The sequence below is a fragment of the Lutra lutra genome, chromosome 7, assembly GCF_902655055.1.
Source record: "Lutra lutra chromosome 7, mLutLut1.2, whole genome shotgun sequence".
NCBI classification, from domain to species: Eukaryota; Metazoa; Chordata; class Mammalia; order Carnivora; family Mustelidae; genus Lutra; species Lutra lutra.
This window is the reverse complement of record NC_062284.1, coordinates 62,734,964-62,757,217: the sequence shown is the minus strand read 5'-3', so window position 1 is coordinate 62,757,217 and position 22,254 is coordinate 62,734,964. Positions and strand designations below refer to the sequence as shown.

Sequence of the window (22,254 nt, the reverse complement as noted above, 5' to 3'; positions counted from 1 at the left end):
AAATACTTCATACAAAACACCTTACACAGATCACAGATGGATGGGCGATGCTGTACCAAAATCCAAAATGATGCTGGTCATAAGATGGAACTGTCTGACTTTTGATGTTTGAGGTCAAACAGAGTTCTAGATGAAAGGAGGAAAAAGTCTCTTATTAAAAGCAGATTAGTAGACTCATTCACCAGTGTTCACCAAGTAGATACGTGAGAAATTTTTCCGAGGTATGTTAATTTTCAATAGTTCATTACTTTACAAAACTGACCTTAGGCATGAAAATTTATAGTTCAATTAGTGTAGTTGTACAGGATGTATGTGCTGCAAGTTTTGGCAGCAACTGTACCAGACAGGGAATTAATGTCTTCTTCACAGCTATGTGTGTCCCCCTTTCTTTTATCCAAAATGGAGAGGAAAGGGGAATGTTATAAGCCAGTCCCCATGGAGAAAGCAGGATAGAATCATGAAGGAATTTTTGAATGGTTGCTGCACTTCTTCCTGATCTTCTAGTGGAGGCTAAAACAAATGGTAGCACTGCTTGAGGGCTACAGTATTATATAAAAAGCCAAGAGCAGAAATGGACTTAAAGAAAACCCCTAAACTCCTTTACTCAGACAACCATCTATTCCCTGTCTGCTGCAAGTTAAGTCCATTTTAAGAATGACTTCTATTAACAAATTCCTTCCTTGACACACTACACTGGGCTCCCCAGCCACAGCAGAAATACTTCACTGACTTAATTGATGGTATCTGCTCAGTATGATAAGGCAGCCTCAACATAAGGCCAACTCAGTCTAAGGGATGGCAGCCTGCCCCCCTCACACGGCTGGGCACAAAGCTGAACTACCACACTAATCGCTATGCAAGTGTTTCCATCTTTGCAACTTCCATGGATGTTTAAAAATGTCCTTAGTAAAAAGAAAAAAAAATCTCATTATGAATTGCTGGAAACTCCATACGTAATTAAAAAACACACATCATACACAAATGTTTTTGCAAACTGATCATTCAGTAAAATGGTTTTCAGCCAACTGCTTTTTTTCCTCCAGAGAAAGCCTTTCCCAACCATAACACTGACCAGTGGTTATCTCATCCCTATTATCTCAAACTGTTTAATTTTCTTCAAACACTGACATTTTCTTGTGTAACTGTTTACTGTCTCTTTTACCAATGCCAAAATACAAGTTCCTTGAGAAAGAAACCTTGCCTGTTTTGTTTACTGCTCTATTCCCAACAATTTGAACAGTAACTGAAACAGAACAGGCACTTCATAAGTATTTGTTGTTAAATACACATGTAGACAAATATGTAATAGTCAACACACATATAAAACTATATCTTGAATCTTCCATAATTCTTAATTTTTAAATAAATGTCATACATTTTCATAACACATTAATTTCATTAAAGTCATTTTAAAATACTAGATGACTCTTATTCCTTCAGTAAAATAATTATTGAGTTCCAAGAACTGGGGAATGTAGCAGTGAACAAGACAGACAAAGTCCTTGCTTTCATGGAGCTTATATTCTAATGGAAGCTAAAACTTTCTATTACTTTATGGCTCAGGAGGCACATGTCCAAGCAACTTTTAATTTCTAAATGACACTTAAATATTTAGAATAGGAGTTCTCCACATAGGGGTTGCAACCTGGTGGCTGGGGACAAATGTACCCTCTTGTCTGGAGGAGTGAAGCCCTAAGCCTTACCCAGTGGTATCTGGTATTGCCTCACGAAGTCTACCAGATCCGGGGATCCTCCCTCAGAGGAGTTGAGAAATGTCCCATGCCCAATTCTGTCAGGAAGCAGATCCAGAAGTACTTGTGTTTCTTGTTTTTGGTTTGGAATCTGAAAAAAAGGGGAACATAAGTAACCTCTTTCAGTGATTTTTTAAAAAAAGATTTATTTGACAGAGACAACACAAGCAAGGGGAGCGGGAGAGGGAGAAGCAGACTTCCCACTGAGCAGGGAGCCTGATGCAGGGCTCAATGTGAGACTCGACCCCAGGACCCTGGGATCACGACCTGAGCCGAAGGCAGATGCTTAATGACTGAGCCACCCAGGTGCCCCTTTCAGTGATTTTTAAAGGTACTTTTTTCTGTAGCCAGCTACTTTGTCTCTCAGAGAAGATAATGCATTCTGGAAAGCTGAACTATCTTTACCTTCCCAGCTTTCTTCTTTGCCTTTATTTTCCCATTCATTTTCTAATATTCTTATAGATTTGTTTCAAAGATAGTAATAATTATGGTTAATAAGCATAATAATAATAAACACTTTTAGACCTGCTTTGTGCCTTTTCACATAAATTCTCCTTTAAACCTTACAAGACTCTTACAAAGTACTAAGATGAAAAAAACTGAAGTTCAGAAAAAGTAACAGGATCAACTTGGGAACAGAATTGAAACAAGAAAGGGACCTTTCATTTTTTAATTTTTTCCTTCTATATTATACTTCTCTACACTTGGGATTTCTTCAGATATACCTAACTTTTGTAGTTAAAATATAAAGGTTTTTTTTTTTAAGTTATCTAAGGCCATGGAACTCTGTCTGACTCCAGGGCCCAGATTCTCTGTGTAGTGTACTCATGTTTTATTTTATTTTTTATTTATTTTTTTAAGGATTTTATTCATTTATTTGAGAGAGAGGGAGACAGAATGAGCTCAAGCAGTGGGGGGTGGGGAGCAGAGGGAGAAGGAAAGAAACTCAAGCAGACTCCATGCAGAACCCATGTGGGGCTCGATCTCATGACTCTGAGATCATGACTTAAGTGGAAATCAAGAGTCGGACACTTAATGGACTGAGCCACCCAGGTGCCCCATTCATGTTTTATTTTGACACAGGTAGCTACATACATACCACAACTACCATGAAAAGGTCTAGATGTACTCTATCTACTAGACAGCCTATAAGACAAATGACCATAACATGAGGAAATGAAGTGTTTCATATCCAATGGATCAAACAAGAAAAGCAACAGAATAAAGAATATTAAAAAGAATTTTTAAGGAAACAAATTGGCAAAAGAAAATAAAAAAAAAAAAGAAAAGCAACAGAGACTAAGGTAAAGGGAAGGTTCTGATGCTGTGCACAAAGACCACAGATAACGGGTCACAGTAACACATGCTGGTTGTTCCATTTTATTGACCATAAGCTTCAATCAGACATCAGTTACGTTAGCAAGAGGAAGTCCTATGAGTGACATCTTTTTGTTCAGAGTGTGGAAACACAGATCCTACCTTTTAAGTTCTGCCACCAGATTACTCTTTGCTTATAGACATGAAAATATCAGTATTGACAAGAAGCTCCAACTTTTCCTTAATTTTTAAGTCATGATGCTATTCAACATTTATATATTACTGCATCTAATACAAATAACTCTGTGAGGAAAGTAGCCTAAGTATTATTTCCTGCACTTGAGACAATAAACTCCATGTTCATCAATCTGTATACACTAATCATGTACAGCTTTTTGTATGTCAAAAACAAAAAAGAAAAAAGAAAATGTATGTCAAAACAAAAGAAAGAAAGAAAGAAAAAAAAAACAATAGAAGTACTGCTTTATAAAGTAAATCCATCCGTAAAATGGGGGAAAGTGTAATTGACTCCCTTGTTTGCTTCACAGGGATGTGCTTAAGAAAGTGACTGTTCTCTAGCCATTATCTCTACATTATCTGTCATTGTGCTCATGTTGCCAAGGAGCTGGGGCCCAATGATGGGCACCCAATCTTCTGATGAGCCTTATAAATAATAATGAGCTACTTCTTTTCTTTTCTTTTTTTTTTTTTTTTTTTTTAAGATTTTATTTATTTGTCAGAGAGAGAGGAGAGCGAGCGAGCACAGGCAGACAGAATGGCAGGCAGAGGCAGAGGGAGAAGCAGGCTCCCCGCCAAGCAAGGAGCCCGATGTGGGACTCGATCCCAGGACGCTGGGATCATGACCTGAGCCGAAGGCAGCTGCTTAACCAACTGAGCCACCCAGGCGTCCCAGAGCTACTTCTTTTCTTGCCAGTGCATGTGATACATTCAGGTCCCTTACCCTACGAGGACAGGTGAGATGAACTGGTGTTTTTCTCAGTGACAGCTTGCCAATGACAAGACTGATGATGAAAACTTTCACATTTTCTCTAGTAAGATGTCAATAGCTTTTTTAATGACATAGTGATACTGTGAGTCAACAGCCACCCTCATGAATGACAAAAACATAAAAACAGTAACAAGGGACTAAAGCAAGTCATACCTTTATCATAATTTACATTTAAAAAAATTTCTACTTTCCTCCTTTTTTTTTTTTTACCTCCAGGTTTAATTTTAGCCATTTACAAATGATTATTATTTTCACCATAATCCATCTTCTCCAGCCTAATTTTACAATATTATTTACCTCTGAAAGATGCAATGCCAACTTCAGGCCTGCTTTTTTAGCTTCTAAAAGTGGTTCCAAGAAGTCTTTTGCCTGTCCTACCTTGAAGATAAAAGTTAAAATGAAGATGCATGAAAATTCTAGGCAGACTGAAGAATTAGCTACTGTGTGTCAATAAGCAAAGGAATAAAATAATGGCAAGGAAAAAAATGGCAGATTGACTCATTTGAAAATTTCAATTATAAAGCACCTACAGTGTGCCAGACACTTTAGGGAACATAAAGCTCGCAAAAACAATCCCTGCTGTCAAGAATGTTGAGTCCCATATCAGTGAACCTGAAGTCAATCAGCCACACTAGATATAGAGGTCACCAAGTTTTATTTCTGTAAGGAAATCTAGATATCTAGTGCTAAGGAGAAGAACCCACCTGATTTAGGAACCTGTATGATTATAGCAAAGAAAGCTTCTACCAAATGGATGAATGAAATGAGAGCACAATGGTCCAAGTTTAGACAAAGCCTTAAGAACCAGTTTCATGGGACAATCTAAATCCTGTGGTTTTCAACCAGGAACAATTCTGCCCCCGCCCCCCCCACCACACCGGAACTTGGTAGTATCTGGAAACATTTTTGGTTGTCACAACTAGGAGGGTGCTACTGGTGTCCAGTGGGTAGAGAAGAAAGGAGTGCTACAAAACATGCTGCAATACACCAGACATTCTCCCAGGACAAAGAATTATCTGGCCCAAAATGTCAATAGTGACATAAGTGAGACACTGTGTTTGAATCTGACATTCAAGAAGCTCTAGGCCAGCCTTTCTCAACTGGGGGTTCTGTGAGATAATTAAGGCATAGCCATAATTAAATACTAATTATTAGATATACACTGTATGTAATGACTTAATTTCTCTCTTCGCATTCAAATCTTTTTTCTTTTTTAGAGGGCTTAATTCTTCCATAGAACCCTGGTTGAGAACAGCTGCTATAGATATTCTGGTCATCCAGGGCAGAATAGGTCTTTTTTTTTTTTTAAGGTTTTATTTATTTGAAAGAGAGAGAGAATGAGTAGGGGGGAGAGGGAGAAGCAGACTTTCTGCTGAGCAGGGAGCCCCAGTGTGGGGCTCAATCCCAGGACCCTAGGATCATGACCTGAGCTGAAGGCAGATGCTTAACTGACTGAGACACCCGGGTGCTGCCCCCCATCCACCTTTTTTTTTTTAAGATTTTATTTAAGAATAGATCTTCATCCACTGGGAGCCTGCTAGACCTCTGGAGAATGCAGGATGCCCCAACCTAATACTTACCCCACAAACTGATTCTACTTTTCAGAAATAAAATGTATTTAAGAAAAACAGCTTACAGTAGGGTCTCCACTGAGGTCAAGGCCAAGAACTGTATTGTCAGCAGAGAGGAAGAACTCTTCAGCAAGTTTAACGGTCTCCTTGGCTACTGAAGGGCCACTTCTTCTGTCAATTGCTATTAAATACCTTTAATATAAGAAAAACACAGTTGAAAACAAATATAGTGAGAATGAAAAAAACAACTCTGAGTATGGCCAGAGAGGTATGGCAGGCTACATGTAAGTCACTTAGTAGAAAAACAGCCTGACTGACAGGACAGCTTACTTTGCCAGAGGGCATGAGACCATAAATTTCAAAATAGTACCAAACATCTAGTCAGTGTTCAAATTCTTAAATGTTTCATGTTTTTTTTATCCTTGCATTTGTTTTTTAGTTTGATTCAGAATTCAACTGAAGTCCACAGTGGACTTCAGATTTATTCTGAAGGCACTCCCTTCACACCCCACCTTCCCTTCTCCGCAAAACCCCACCGCTTTTCTTGAATTTATTTCTTGAATTTAAAGAAACCATATCCTTTTTCTATAAGGTCTCCTACAATAGTCATTTTGCTGAGTGAATTCCTGTATTGTTAACCTGTTTCTTCTGTCTCTTGTATCTCCTACAAATTGAAAATTGGATCTAGTCTAGAGGCTTGATCAGATTCATTTTTTTAGCAAGATTATTTCATAAGTGGTGGTGTGTTATTTCATTAGGAGGCTTAGATTCATTATTTTAGTAAGTGTTAAAAAATTGGCAATATTCTAACACATATCCAATAGCTGATACAAGTTCATTCTTCATGTTAGCTGAAATTCTACTAGCCATCTAATACCCAGAGAATCTCTGCTAAGGGGCACCTGGGTGGCTCAGTGGTTAAGCCTCTGCCTTCAGCTCAGGTCATGATCTCAGGGGCCTGGGATCGAGTCCCACATCGGGCTCTCTGCTCTGCAGGGAGCCCGCTTCCTCCTCTCTCTCTCTCTGCTTGCCTGTCTGCCCACTTGTGATCTCTCTCTGTCAGATAAATAAAATCTTAAAAAAAAAAAAAAAAAGAGAATCTCTGCTAATATTGCATAATTTCCTCCCACATTTATTAATTTATCTACTTTTTTTTCACACATATGAAATTCCTCCAGCATTTATTTATCAAATTTGGATCAATGATATATAACTGCAGTCTTTTTTTTAATTCACAGTTTATCCTAACATTAAATATTAGAAAACAATATAAATCATATGACCATAACATGATATAACTGTCTTCTGCTAAATGTTTTAGGATATTTTCCACTTTTTTATAAATAACACTATAGGGGTGCCTGTGTGGCTCAGTTGGTTAAACATCTGGCTTGGGCTTGGGTCATGATCCTGAGGTCCTAGGATTGGCCCAATGTTGGGCTCCCCGCTCAACAGAAAGTCTGCTTCTTCTCCCTCTGTCCTTCCCCTTTGCTCGTGCTCTCTCACTTTCTTACTCTCTCTAAAATAAATAAATATTTAAAATAAACAAATAAATAAATAACACTACAATAAAGACTCTTACACAAAAATCAATTTATTTCCTTTGGATACATTTCTAGAAGTGGAGTACTGGGTGAGAAGGAAACATTTTTTTTTTTTTAAGATTTTATTTATTTATTTGACAGAGAGAAATCACAAGTAAGCAGAGAGGCAGGCAGAGAGAGAGGAGGAAGCAGGCTCCCCGCTGAGCAGAAAGCCCGATGTGGGGCTCGAACCCAGGACCTGGGATCATGACCTGAGCCGAAGGCAGCGGCTTAGCCCACTGAGCCACCCAGGTGCCCCAGAAGGAAACATTTTTATACATCTTAATACATACTACTTTTTAAAGAGGTTTTATTTATCATATATGCTTACTAGCAGTGTGTAAGGTCACAAACAGTGGTCATTACCCTGTTTTCTGGCAGGGGGGCTACAGAAATGGCATTGTAACATTTCTTTTTAAAATTGTCTAAGGGGTGCCTCGGTGGCTCAGTGGGTTAAAGCCTCTGCTTGCAGCTCAGGTCATGATCCCAGGGTCCTGGAATCGAGCCCTGCATCGGGCTCTCTGCTCAACAGGAAGCCTGTTTCCCTCTCTCTGTGTCTCTGCCTACTTGTGATCTCTGTCTGTCAAATGGATAAATAAAATCTTAAAAAAAAAAAATTGTCTGATTGGGGGGCGCCTGGGTAGCTCAGTCGTTAAGTGTCTGCCTGCAGCTCAGGTCATGATCCCAGGGTCCTGGGATTGAGCCCTGCAATGGGCTCTGCTCCGTGGGGAGCCTGCTTCTCCCTCTCCCACTCCCCCAATTTGTGTTCCCTCTCTGTCTCTATCTCTGTCAAATAAATAAATAAATAAATAAACAAACAAATAAAAATCTTTAAAATTATCTGATTGGGATGCCTGGGTAGCTCAGTCGGTTGAGCATCCAACTCTTGATTTCGGCTCAGGTCATGATCTCAGGGTTGTGAGATCTAGCCCCATGTCAGGCTCCATGCTCAGCAGGGAGTCTGGGTGAGAATCTCTCTCCCTCTCCCTCTGACCTTCCCCTATCCCCTGTACACTTTCTCTCTCTCTCAAATAAATCTTTTAAAAAAATTATCTGATTAGTGAGATTAAATAGTTCCCTACAGATTTATTGGTCATTTGTAGATCTTCTTTTCTGAATTCTCTTCTTTTCTTTTGCCTGCTTCTTTTTGGGAAGGGTGTGGGTGTTAGTCTAGTTAAGCTTAATTTGGAGAGATTTTATAGCCAGAAATTATACAGGTAGCTTTCTTCCTTCAAGGACTTATTGAGCCCTGATTTGTGTCATCTCTCTTCTCAGTACTGTGGTGAACAAAAGACAAGGTTCCTGGCCTCATGAATTTATACTCTGGGAGGTATGTACACACAAATAAAACAAGATAATTTCTGGGGCGCCTGGGTGGCTCAGTGGGTTAAAGCCTCTGCCTTCAGTTCGGGTCATGATCCCAGGGTCCTGGGATCGAGCCCCGCATCGGGCTCTCTGCTCAGCGGGGAGCCTGCTTCCCCCTTCTCTCTCTGCCTGCCTCTCTGCCTACTTGTGATCTCTGTCTGTCAAATAAATAAATAAAAATCTAAAAAAAAAAAAAAGATAATTTCTGATCTTATCAAGAAGAGTGCCATAAGGAAATAGAAAGGATTACTAGAGGATTTGTGGGTGGGTGGGAGGAACCTTTAGATAAAGTGGTCAAGGAAGGGCCCTCTGAGGAAGTGACAGCCAAATTGAGAACTTGATAATGAAAAACCAGCCATGCAAGGATATGGCAGGAACTGTGTTATAGGCAAAAGTAACAGGATGTACAAAGATGCTGACATGGGACATTCTTGGCCTATTTGAGGAATAGAGAACAAACCAGTGTGTAATAATGACAAGTGGTCCACATAAGGCTATTGAAGTAAGAGAGGCAACCAAATCACATGGGACCATGTAGGCCACAATAAGAAGTCTGGATTTTGGCCGAAGAGCAATGGGAAACTGTATTTCTCTAGAGCAACAGTACTCAAAATGTTTTGCCACATGAATAAACTCAGAACTGCAGTCTCAACTTTAAGCAATAGATTTCTTGACTCCATTTTTCTAAAAGTCAGTTATTGTTTGATTTATAAAAATCTATTACATTCATGATCAAAATAACAACATTTTCACCTTCTAGTTTTTTTAAATGGTAAACACTAAGGTACAATGCTTCTTACCTAACATCAATGTCTATGTTTTCTTGTTTGGACTGTTTTATACCCTCAAGTACAGATTCCACATAAGTCTTTTTAGTCATTCCTAGAAAGGACATAAAGAAAGTATTTGTAAAGAGATAATCAACTATTCCATCCTTCAACATCAGCATCCCTCTATGAACAATTACATTTTTACTTTATGCTGTGACAAGGGCATGATTAGAGAGGAGTTAAAACATAGTCCTATGGGTACATTCTCATAAATGCTAACTGTACTTTAATAAATTTTTTTAAATGAAGTACTAAAAAGCAGAAATGGAAAGAAAGACATACAAAATATAAGCCCATTTAAAAATTATTCTTAGATCCAACAGACATTAAACTGCCCTCATGAGGCACCAGCTGGCTCAGCTGGTGGGGCAGGCAACTCTTGATCTCAGCATTGTGAGTTCAAGCCCCGTGTTCAGTGTGGAGCCTAGTTAAAAAAACAAAAAATAAAAAATAAAAACTAGGGGCGCCTGGGTGGCTCAGTGGGTTAAGCCGCTGCCTTCGGCTCAGGTCATGATCCCAGGTCCTGGGTTCGAGCCCCACATCGGGCTTTCTGCTCAGCAGGGAGCCTGCTTCCTCCTCTCTCTCTGCCTGCCTCTCTGCTTACTTGTTATTTCTCTCTGTCAAATAAATAAATAAAATCTTAAAAAAAATAAAAATAAAAATAAAAACTAACAAAAAGAAACAAAACAAAAAAACCCATCGCACAAATTGCTGTAAAAATCTAAAATGCCTGTTCTAACAACACAGGAACAGCCCTTTTCTAAGGCTTGGCCTCAAAAAAAAAAAAAACCAGAAACAAAAACAAACCATTTTCCTCTACTAGAACAATGTTCTCCTGCTGGTCCAGAAAAAAAATCCCCTCTTGGGCTCCTGTCTCTTCAACCCTGGTCAGGCTCAGTGTTTCCTGTCCAGGGCACTAGAGCAGTTCTTCCAATTTTGGGTGTACAAGTCCTCTTCTTTTGGGGGGCTCTGAAAGAGCACTCTCCAGAACAACTTCCTCTAAAATACTCTTGTACCCAATCACAGAATGCTTATTTTTGGCAGAAAATCTCCAATAACACAGAAAATTATAAAGAAAAAATAATGAGTAACCTGTAATTCCACCACTCAGAGATAACCACTCTGTTTTTCTAAGTATACTATTTTTTAAATAGGTGAGATGCTACCAGGTATATATGTATCCTATTCAGTTGTTTAATACAGTCCTATATTCTGAGTGTTATCCCCAAGTCTTTACAGTAGCTTTGCAAATATTTTTAGTGGCTGCTTCATATTCCATTAACCCTTATCTAATCATTCCCCTATTATTGCATATCAGGTTAACATCCCTCTTGGAATCTCCATTCAAAGAGCAAACTAGCTCTAGTAAGTGGCAGGTTTCTTCTCTCCTTCCCTTTCACTATCCTTACCAGGGTAACTTGGATCTGATCCTACAATTTAAAAATGCGAGATAAGAATCTTCTGCTTGTCCCATCTCAACACTTACTTTATGGAGTTTTAAAAAGCTTATCCCCTAGGGGCGCCTGGGTGGCTCAGTGGATTAAAGCCTCTGCCTGGGATCAAGCGCGCACCGCACCGCACCGCACCGGGCTCTCTGCTCAGCGGGGAGCCTGCTTCCCCCCACTCCCACTTCTCTCTGCTTACCTCTCTTGTCTACTTGTGATCTTTGTCTGTCAAATAAATAAATAAAATCTTTAAAAAAAAAAAAAGCTTATCCCCTAAATGACTGGGTTGTACATGTCACAAGATGAACTGGCAGAGCCTTTTCAGGTCACAGACAAGGGACTAAGAGGAACCCAATGATACCACATAATATCTCTCCATTCTGCCCTTATGAAAAGAGGGTTCCAGGAAGTTTCTCCAGACCACATCCAGATGCACTCATCTCCATCCAGAGAGGTTTTACCACATCACCACTTGCTCCTGGCATAAGTCACTATCAGTCTCCACGCAATGACTGAAAAACCTTCATTTCTGTGATCGTCATAAAACATGATTCAGCATCTACTCAGTGGCACCGTCTCACAAGTGCCCTTGATACAAGGAGCAAGAAGTAGCCTCTGTTTAAGACAATGTAACTATAAGGAGCAAGTATTCTTTCCTCAGAGTGAGGAAAAAACAAGAACCAGCAAAATTTTTGCAGGCCTTTTAATTTCCCTTAAACAGATAATCCTTGACCTGACTTTTTAACTTAACACCTCACTCATTAATAATGTACATCACTAATGCACATCAGAAGATTTGGACTGTTGACTCTACTACAGTGTAAAAGTAAGTGCTTCATATTCTCAACTTACAAACACACGAATCATCAAAGCACAGAGGAAAAAAGTACATTTGCTGAGACGTAATTAAACTCTACCTGTAGCATTTTCTCCTCTGGGTGTGCTCCTTAGTTCCAGGTACTTCACACCATCATCTGCAAATTCTTTAATGACATCTTTTGTGACCTGATGGTTAAGGCAATGGACACAATACTGATAATGTTAGTGAAAGGATCCCAATGAAAATGCCAAATGCTACAGCTTTATTTCACGCATTAGATTTGATCTGCAAAAAATGTTGGAAGTCTCTCATGTGGTTAAGATGACCTGTTTTGTCACAACCCTTGCTAGAGATTGCTCACATCAAACAAGTCTGCACATCTCACTTTTTCTCTTCTCTCCTTTTAGCCATTTCTCCATTTTCTAGTGTTCATAACAGTAGCTAATAAGACAAAGAAATGAGGCAAAACTAAAACTGAGTGTGTAGTGCAGTACTAGGAAGGTATGTATGGAAATAAGTGGCTGAAACAATTAGGCATTACTGATATACCACTCAAAGTCATGGCTTATGGTTCTTATTCAAGTTATTTATGAATAAGTTGGATTTTTCAAAAGTTTCTTCAGGCAGGGTAAAATTGTCCCTAGGAGTACTAAGAAAATTCTCTTTGGCAAAGAGAATCAGTGATAAATATGAGTAAAATGGTACCCAATTTAGCACAAATTAAACAACCCAAAAATGACTAAATTACCAGGGTAAAAGATATCAAAAGGATTAAGGGCATGTTTTCCTTCTCTGCAATCAATCCTAAAAAAGTACCAAATCTAGAAGAAAAAAGGACCAGGTTGGAAAAGCTGTGACAACCAGCCCTAGCTAGTGCTTGTGGTTGGTATCCTAATCTTAATCTGTTTTGACCACATGCACATAAGTGGGCAAGTGCAACGTTCTGGCAAGGGAATAAGGGTTGGCCAATTGTGTAGACAGTGCCTAAGAAGGTGGGACTACTTTAGTGGATTCATTGTAATCCAAGGTCTGGGCTTCATCGGGTGTGTGTGTGGGTGTGCGTGTGTTTGTGTACATATGCGCTTACCTAAGCCAAAAAGGAATTTATTGTAATATTAGAATATAAATGTTACTAAGCTGAGATTCACTAGGAGGTCTGGAGAATCAGCCTCAGAGATTATACAACTCAGGACAACACAAAAGCATTCAAAATCATGTAACACTCTTGGACCAAGCAAGACACCACTGCTTCCTCCACCACCGAGCATGACCCTGCAGCTTCTGTACCATCATCACAGGCACTGGACCCCATGGCACTGGTGCTCCCCAAACTCCGTGTTGCTGCCAATGCTACCGCCAGAGTGTGGGCCTCATCTATGCAGGCTACGGAACTGCATCTAGTTACTGGCTCCAGAGCAGACACAGAGAAGCCAACTCCCTCTACTCCAGCTCACATGTGGCTAATGCAGAAACCTATCTGTTATGTATGCAGTGACATGGAGGGTGAAGTGAGGATATGAAGTGGCAGTCCTCAGTGACTGATGAGACCATAGCTACTATCCAAGGCCCCCTCTCTTCGTTTCTTGAGCAGCCAGTGAAACCAAATAAAACAACAGAAGGCTGTTGGCAAGTATGGAATGAGAGCAATAAGGAAATTTATCTAGGTCCTAGCAAGGCCTGTGGAATCATCCCTACCCATGCCCAATAACACTTTCTTGCTCCACATCTGTGTCTGCCAGACTCAGCCCTTTCTGCTCCATGCTGCAACTGGTACTAAGGACAACTCTTATTCGAGTTCCTTCTTCAGACAGTGTACATCACAATTAGTTAAGTTTCTGCTTACTCAAAGGATGGTAAGACTGCATCTCTTGAATGAGAAGGAACATAAGCTCTGGAACCAAAGACAGTCAATTCTACCACTTGCTCTCTCTGTGAGTGACTTTGAGCAAGTTATGTGTAATCAATTTAAGCCTCAGGGTTTTTTTTCATCTGCAAAAAGGGAACAATAAAAATACCCACTTCAGAGAGCAGTCTTGAATGTAGTGTCTGGCACATGTAATAGTTAATATTATTATTTCAAGCACATTCCAATCCTTTTTCTTTCAGATTACATCCAGATCATCTTGACTAGACTGTTAAGTGATCCACACACAACAAAGAATCTCTTGCCTTATTCCTACAGTGTTCATTTATTATATGTAAATGTCATTAACTTCACTCTCAGTGTCATCCTTCTGAACCACCTAAAGTTGCTCATTCTAGTACCACTAAGTCAAATCACAGAATCTTAATTCCTTACCTCATTTTATTTTATATTTTTTAAAGATTTATTTATATGAGAGAAAGAGAGCACATATACACATGTGCAAGCACATGATTCAGCAAGGGTTGGGGAAGGGGCAGATGGAGCAAATCCCCAAGCGGACTCCTGCACTGAGCCTAAGGAGGACTCAATCTTATAACCCTGAGATCCTGATCTGAGCCAAGTATCCAGGCAGGGACCCCTCCTTACCTCATTTTATTTTGTTTTATTTTATTTTAAAATTTTTATATATTTAAGAGAGAGCAAGAGAGAAAGAAAGCACAAACAGGGGAACAGGGCGGAGGGAGAAGGAGAAACAGGGAGCCTGATGTGGAAATCGATCCCAGGACCCCAGGATCATGACCTGAGCCGAAGGCACATGCTCAACCAACTGAGCCACCCAGGTGCCCCCTAACTTCATTTTAATAAAGCTTTTTACCAGCTTTGAAAGTAAAAAAATAATGAGCCTGGCATTACTGTAGCCCTACATAAGCTCTCAGAATCCAGGATTTCATCAGTTTTGCTCTGTTACAATCAACAAAAGAAAGTGAGACATTCCTAGCAGCATTCAATAGTGTCTGCTGAGTGGCTAATTAGATAATTCTCCTTTAGGTTCCTGTAAGTCCCTGTATGTATCTCTAACATATCGCTTACCTCATTATGTCAGATTTATCTGCATATGGATATGTCTCTCTCTCTCCTCAGGCGCCAGAGACCATGTCCGTCTATCTTACCTCCCAGTCTTTAGCAGAGTGCCTAGAACACTGTGGGCACTTGGGCAACTTTTGTTGAATTAGACTTTTAGAGCTATTCTCCACCAAAAGGTGATTAATTTACTTAATACTTATCATAAGATCAGTTTCAGCCAAGAAGGAAAATTCTTTCTTGACCAGTCAAAAGTTATTTTTCCAGAAACCCAAGTTTTCCTCTTACTCCACATTTTTTTTTCCTAATGGTTAAGAACACTAATAAGGATTCTGTTTTTCTCCACTTAAAAAAAGTACATTTTAAAATGCCACCGTAGGGATGCCTGGGTGGCTCAGTTAGTTGGGCATCTGCCTTTGGCTTGGGTCCCGATTCCAGGGTCCTGGGATCGAGTCCTGCATCAGGCTCCTTGCTCGGCAGGGAGCCTGCTTCTCCCTTTACCTGCTGTTCCCACTGCTTGTGTGTGCTCTCTCTATCTCTGACAAATAAATAAAACAGTTAAAAAAATAAAATAAAATAAAATACCACCCTAGTCAGACAATGATACAGAAACCAGTCTTCCATATCAGAGAGTAGTATCACAGAGCTACAAGTAAGAGAACACAGTGGTGTCCTCTAGTTCTTCACTCCCAGAGAGAATTCAATCGCTAAGTACTTCTGAACTTCATTCTCTATACTGTCACCCAGGCACTTAAAAGTATCTCAAGCAATACAGATAAAGCCGTATCAAAGGATGCCCACCTATGGTCAAATATTTCATGTTATATATGGTGGAAAACAGGACAAGATTTTATCTTCTATGTAACAGAATACGTTGACCTTGCTTCTCTTCTCAGAGCTCTTATAATTAGCTCTTGGCAAATGTCTTACATGGCTTTTGAAAAGAGTTGCCATAAAAAAGCAAAAAATATTTTTCATTTGACTCTTGATGAAAGCAAAAATTCATGTGCAATACCAAAAGGGCATAAATTACATAATAAATTTTAAACCACTCTAGTAATTCTTCATTTCTCACCATTAGAATATCTTCAGGGCTAGTAGTAAGCTGATGAATAATGTGAAACATCTGGAAACATCTGCAACAGAAAGTTTTAACATACTCTAGTCATCAAAAACATGTCACTCGACACAAGCCCACTAAATTGAATGAATATATTTTAGACTAATACTAATTATATATTGTAAGGAACTACAGAATTGGTTTTTCAAAAATTACACTGACCTGGGAGGATAATCAAATAACTGAATATAAAATGTTACTTTTAAGTGGGAAAAAACAGTTTCCCTTTGCCACTCCCCTACCCCCTGCTGATAGCAGCAAACGGAGAAAAATCAATAAGCCCACATTTTCAGGTCTAAAGAATATTCTAATACAGTATAACTTTATAAACAACATAAAGCATTAAAAATACTGTCAATGGTCTAACAGCTGGAAAAAAAATGCTGTGTATCAAGTTACACTCTCCACAGCCGATGGCTACCCAATTCCTTTAACTACTAAAATCTGGATTCTTACAGACTATTTCCAATCTCAAAACAGTAACAGAGATAAAAAGAAGTATGTCCACAACTTCTCTAAACTCACTCTTCTAAAGTTCTTTTCTTTCCCTTGTCAATCATAGTCATCTGATTGCTGATTTTAAGACCTGGCTTCTTGGCTATCAATTTCTTCATGGTATTAGAACTAATGGATCCATTCAGGTGGGCATGAAGTTCCTAAAACAAGAGAATACAGTCAGTAAAAATTTCTCAAGTATCCAATAGATTAATAGCATCCTACCAGGTACCTGATGTCCGTAATCTGCACTAGGCAAACTGCCTACTAGATGTAGATATATAACTTTTAAGGTTTACAAATCTTACAAATTCTCCCTGTAAAATTTACTTTTCTTTGTGGAAAACAAACAAACAAACAAACACAAACATCCTTATAATTAGCAACCACTCCAGAATTCTGTGGTTGAATTCTCACCACTTTAGGTAATTCTGAGTAAAAGGGTGTCTTCCGTGGCTGTTGGTGTTCTGCTTCCATCCTGATTTCACAGAAAGGTCTTTCTCCAAATACTCTTCTTGTACAATGTGCTTTGGCCAGCAAGTTTCGTGGTCTTGAATTTCCTTCAGATTGCGTTACGTCCACACATTTTGATAAGATAACCTGTATATGTAGCTCTGGGCTCAGCTTCCCCTATTTAAACAAATGTGAACATTTTCAGACGTTGACATAAAAACAAAGAAACAGAATTTTGCCACTTTATACCTCAAAAAACAAAAGCCCCTTCAACGCTATTTAAGCAAATTAACAATCTAACCTAGAAATAAGAAAAGGCCTCAGACTGCTGGAGATTCTCTCTCTCCATCTCTTTCCCCCTACCCCTCTCCCCTGCTCATGCATGTGTGTGCATTTTCTCTCTCTCAATAAATAAATAAATAAATAAATAAAATCTTTTTTAAAAACTGTGCAACAATGCACAGAGCCACAGAAATCCACAGAAAGGCCAACACAGTATGAAATAAAAGTGGCATTTCAACAAAATGCTATAGTAGGTGCTTCATAAATAGTAACACATGAAAATGATAGGCTGTTTAACTAACATGCTTACTACTCCTACCAAAATACATAGAAGACAACATTAAGATGGAAAAACACATCTTCTGTAGGTAAAATCAATTTACCATAAATTGACTTTTAAATTCAATGTTAATCAAAATATTCCAAGTTATTTCTTTTTTTTTTTTAAAGATTTTATTTATTTATTTGAGAGAGAGACAGTGAGAGAGAGCATGAGCGAGGAGAAGGTCAGAGGGAGAAGCAGACTCCCCATGGAGCTGGGAGCCCGATGCGGGACTCGATCCCGGGACTCCGGGATCATGACCTGAGCCGAAGGCAGTCGTCCAACCAACTGAGCCACCCAGGCATCCCCCAAGTTATTTCTTAGAAATTGATTTTTAAAGTTCATGTGGAAGACTTAACTTATAAAATTATCCAGAAAAAATTGTGGATCTCAAAAGAAAAATATCCAATATTAGTGAAGGTATGAGTAAAAGTTCTGGTGGAAGCAAAACTTGATATGGTCTTTTTGGAAAGCAATTTGGCACTATCTATCAACACATACAAACACAAAACACCATTTATTTTCTGACCCAACAATTCTACTTTTAAGAATTGATCCTGGGGCATCTGGGTGGTTAGATGTCTGCCTTCGGCTCAGATCATGATCCCAGGGTCCTGGGATCCAGCCCTGCATTGGGCTCCCTGCTCAGCAGGGAAGCCTGCTTCTCCCTCTCCCTTTGCCTGCCACTCCCCCTGCTTGTGTGCACACTCTTTCTCTCCATCCAATAAACAAAATCTTTTTTTTTTTTTAAGATTTTATTTATTTATTTGACAGACCGAGATCACAAGTAGGCAGAGAGGCAGGCAGAGAGAGAGGAGGAAGCAGGCTCCCTGCTGAGCAGAGAGCCCGATGCGGGGCGCTGAGCAGAGAGCCCGATGCGGGGCTCGATCCCAGGACCCTGGGACCATGACCTGAGCCGAAGGCAGAGGCTTTAACCCACTGAGCCACCCAGGTGCCCCCAATAAACAAAATCTTAAAAAAAAAATTATCCTATATCTTATAGGATATTCACAAATACATTTCTTTTTTTTTTAAAGATTTTATTTATTTATTTGACAGACAGATATCACAAGTAGGCAGAGAGGCAGGCAGAGAGAGAGGAGGAAGCAGGCTCCCCGCTGAGCAGAGAGCCCGATGCGGGGCTTGATCCCAGGACTCTGGGATCATGACCCGAGCCAAAGACAGAGGCTTTAATCCACTAAGCCACCCAGGCACCCCCCAAAATACATTTCTTATATCATATAATAGCAAAAACTGGAAACAATCTGAATGTCTATCAGTAGGCTACTGGCTAAATTAATTTTATCTCAGTCCAACAGAGTATCTATGAAAAGACTTCTATGATATAATATTACTTCCAAAAAGTAGCAAAATATATTGCTTAGAAAGATGGCATTTATGAACAAAGCATGTTTTATTTATTCATAATTATGGGTTGGAAGTGGCAAAGGTCAGGGGAGAGAATTTTGCTTTAATTTACCTTACACAGTGTTCTGCAACTTAAAGGTTTTACAAGCATGTAATACTTGACTGCTTTCTGAAATAACTTTAATAAATTAAAATGTTAATAAATTTATATAATTTACTTAATAATTTTAATAAAAATAACACAGGGTTTAAAGTAATTATTTATAAAGTTAAATAATTTTTAAAACTTGCAGAACAGTGGTGCCTGAGTGGCTCAGTCAGTTAAGCATCTGCCCTTGGCTCAGGTCATGATCCCAGTGTCCTGGGATAGAGCCCTGTGCCTGGCTCCCTACTCAGTGGGGAGTCTGCTTCTCCCTCTCCCTCTACCTGCCACCCCTGCTTGTGCTCTCTCTCTCTCTCTCAAATAATTAAATGAAATCTTTAAAAAAAAACCTTGCAAAACAATTTTATTATTATGAATTGTGAGAGGGAAGAACTTCTATGTTTAGACAATGGAATGACAGCCTAAAAAAGTACTTAGGACATTTTTCATAGCAGGCTGATAATAAATCTGACAAATGGCTAGCTTTTAAAATATATTTTCAGGGATGCCTGGGTGGCTCAGTTAGTTAAGCATCTGCCTTCAGCTCAGGTCATGATCCCAGGGTCCTGGAATTGAGTCCTACAGTGGGCTTCCTGCTCAGTGGGGAGCCTGCTTCTCCCTCGGCCTGCTGCTCCCCCTTCCGGTGTGGGCTCTCGCTCTCTGACAAATAAATAAGACCTTTTAAAAACTAAATAAATGTATTTCCAATCCCACTCTAGGATCCTGATCTTATTCTGTGCTACATTCAAACCACCCTCAAGACTGGTCTTTGAGTAAATTTACTGACCCACTGGCTACAATGTTAACCTCTGTAAATTTGAGATCCACCCAAAAGCACAATCTTTACACATTTAAAAAACTGTTGTTTCACTGATCCCTGCCTAAGATACTGCAATCAACAATACCATGCCCTGCCAAATTCTATCTTCCTGGGCAACACTGGGTGTGGGTGGGAAGAAGCTAGGATGGGAGTGAGGAGCAGAAAGGCAACACATTGAGATAAGATCTTTCTACATTTGTACTATACTTCATCAAGTTAGAGCAGGGCCAGGACCAAGTCTCCTCTCTCCCAGAGAACTTTTTTCATGCCCAAATAAGAAAAGGGAACTCAGAATAATAAAGACACGTGTTACTTTTTATTAAGCACTTATCATGATCCAGGCATGCTAAGTTTCTTAAATGGTTGTTTTACTTAATCCTCACAACCCATGAGATATTATTATCCTCATTTTACGTAAGAATTAACAGATTAAAAAATAATAATCAGAAAACAATTCCTTGTTACCCATATCACAAATTTTGCTCCATTCTCTTTCTTCCTGAATCAGTTTTCTTGATCTGTTCTTTATCAAAAAAGTAACATTTCTAACATATCACCTAAATTTTATTTTATTTTTTAAAGATTTTATTTATTTATTTGACAGAGAGAGACACGGAGAGAGGGGGCACAACCAGGGGGAGTGGGAGAGGAAGAAGAAGGCTCCTTGCCAAGCAGGGAGCCCGATGCAAAGCAGGGCTCTGTGATGTGGGAGTTCGATAGCAGGACCCTGGGATCATGACCTGAGCCGAAGGCAGACGCTTCATGACTAAGCCACACAGATGCCCCAATACCACCTAAATTTTTAAAAATCCACTTCTACAGCACTGTATATATTTTTAAAAGTCCTACAATTTGTTTTTCTTCTTCTTTGGCCACAATCAACTCTGAGACACCCCAGAAAGCAGCACTTACTCCTTTCATTCTAGACACGAATATCCCAGGCCTAACAACCTCAGGGTAATGCTTCTCCCATTCCATCAGAGGCAATTCCAAACACCTCAAACACTCCACTAGACCCAATCACCTCACACTGAACTGACAACCCAGCTTTACAAAGATAAAAGAGGCCATGAGGCAAGAACTCCCTCACCTACACCTAGCTTACCTTTATCTGTACACTTTCTTCTCTCATAACTCAGAGAAAAGGGATTCATTCTTCTGTCCTTAACACTGACCTGTGCCCTAGATCCCATTCCCTCCTAGCTATTTCAAGTCATTACTCCATCAGTTACTCTCAATTTTATGTTCCTTCAACCTCTCTCTCCATTGGCTAATTTCCCTCAGGGAACCAACATGCATGTACTTTATTTGTTTTCACCTAAAAAGCAAATAAACAAAAGCCTTTCTTATATCCCATATTCCTCTTTACTGCCCTGTCTCTCCTTTCATTCTAAGCTAAGCTCCTTGAAAGCATAATTTAGACTGGCTGCCTCCATTTACTTAACTCCCATTCAGGGTGAAACATGAATTCTGCCCTTACTGCTCCACAGGAATTGCTCTCCCTGAAGTCATTAAGAGCTCTTCAACACTAAATCTTTTCAGTTTATCCTGGCTTAAACCTCTGAGTACAGTATCCAAATCCAAACTGGCTGGACTCCTAAACTCTTGCTCTTATTATTCTGCTAGACTGCTTCGAAGTAACCATACTTAGAGTTATCCTGATTCCCTTCTCCACCTCAGCCCCTGCAGTCAGTCACCAGATTCCAATCAATAAATTATAAATCTCCTAAATATCTCTGGAAGCGGTTTCTTAGGGGTGATGACTTGCAGACCTTCAACTCAAGAAACTTTATGATTATTTTAAACCCCTGACAAGACTCACACGGTATCAGGGGAAATAATCATCTCTCTTCTGTGATTTCCCTCTTCCGTGGTTATATTCAACATTACCCTAGAATCACAGACTTTTCGAAGTGGAGGGGAATGCCATTTTATAACCGAGAAACAGAGGCTGAGTGTTTTATTTATTGTCAGCTTTGCAGAGCCCGAATACAAGGGAATTAACAGTATTTATCTGTGGGGAAACATTTATGGGGTGAATCACAACCTCTGTAAAAGTTCCTTCATTTTGCATCTGGCCTCAATGACTAAATTTCAGATTTAAATGAGATCTCTTTTTAAACTATGAAAGCATTAAATAAGTACTGGTAGTTAGCATCTGAGGACGACCCCTTCTTCTTCCTGCCCACCAACCAACCTCAGTGGTTCTAACCCTACTTTGCCCCACCAGATTACTCAATGCTGACCCTGTCGTCCAAGAAGGTCTGGTTGTCAGTCCCCACACACTCACCCCTTCAAGATTTCTGTCAACAGTTGAGTCAACTATGAGGACTTAGCTAATTTTCTCTTCAGACGGAAGATAAGCTCAGACCTGAGCTTCCCTGACACAGTCCACGTGCCCACAATAAGCCGTACGGGTCAGCCTTCTGCGAAAACGCAGTCCCAGAAAAATCCAAAAAAAAAGTCAATCACAGTCGAACATCAGCACAAGCTACACCCTCCTCAATTCTGATTGGTGAGGTGCCCTCTTTGCGGAAGTGACGCACACACACACGGAGGGGAGTCACGGAAGAGGGTTGATTTTTCTCTACAGAATCCCCGAGGTGGGTACGGC

At 39.7% G+C, this 22,254-nt stretch overlaps 1 protein-coding gene across 2 annotated transcripts in view; it reads right to left on the bottom strand.

Annotated features, from left to right (window-relative positions):
* Positions 1-22,254, bottom strand: part of ADAL (adenosine deaminase like) — a 27,174-nt gene extending 4,920 nt beyond the window's left edge. Inside the window, exons 1-11 of one of the 2 annotated variants that reach the window (XM_047736486.1) lie at positions 21,931-22,254; positions 18,791-18,847; positions 16,671-16,883; positions 16,284-16,414; positions 15,714-15,774; positions 11,789-11,876; positions 9,397-9,478; positions 5,714-5,840; positions 4,375-4,455; positions 1,704-1,842; positions 26-126 (exon numbers count right to left, since the gene is read on the bottom strand). In XM_047736486.1, the coding sequence (XP_047592442.1) occupies positions 26-126; positions 1,704-1,842; positions 4,375-4,455; positions 5,714-5,840; positions 9,397-9,478; positions 11,789-11,876; positions 15,714-15,774; positions 16,284-16,414; positions 16,671-16,883; positions 18,791-18,829 (1,062 nt within the window). In that variant the 5' untranslated portion in view covers positions 18,830-18,847; positions 21,931-22,254. The remainder of the gene's footprint in view (positions 1-25; positions 127-1,703; positions 1,843-4,374; positions 4,456-5,713; positions 5,841-9,396; positions 9,479-11,788; positions 11,877-15,713; positions 15,775-16,283; positions 16,415-16,670; positions 16,884-18,790; positions 18,848-21,930) is intronic. The other variant, XM_047736487.1, reaches the window with a different exon arrangement.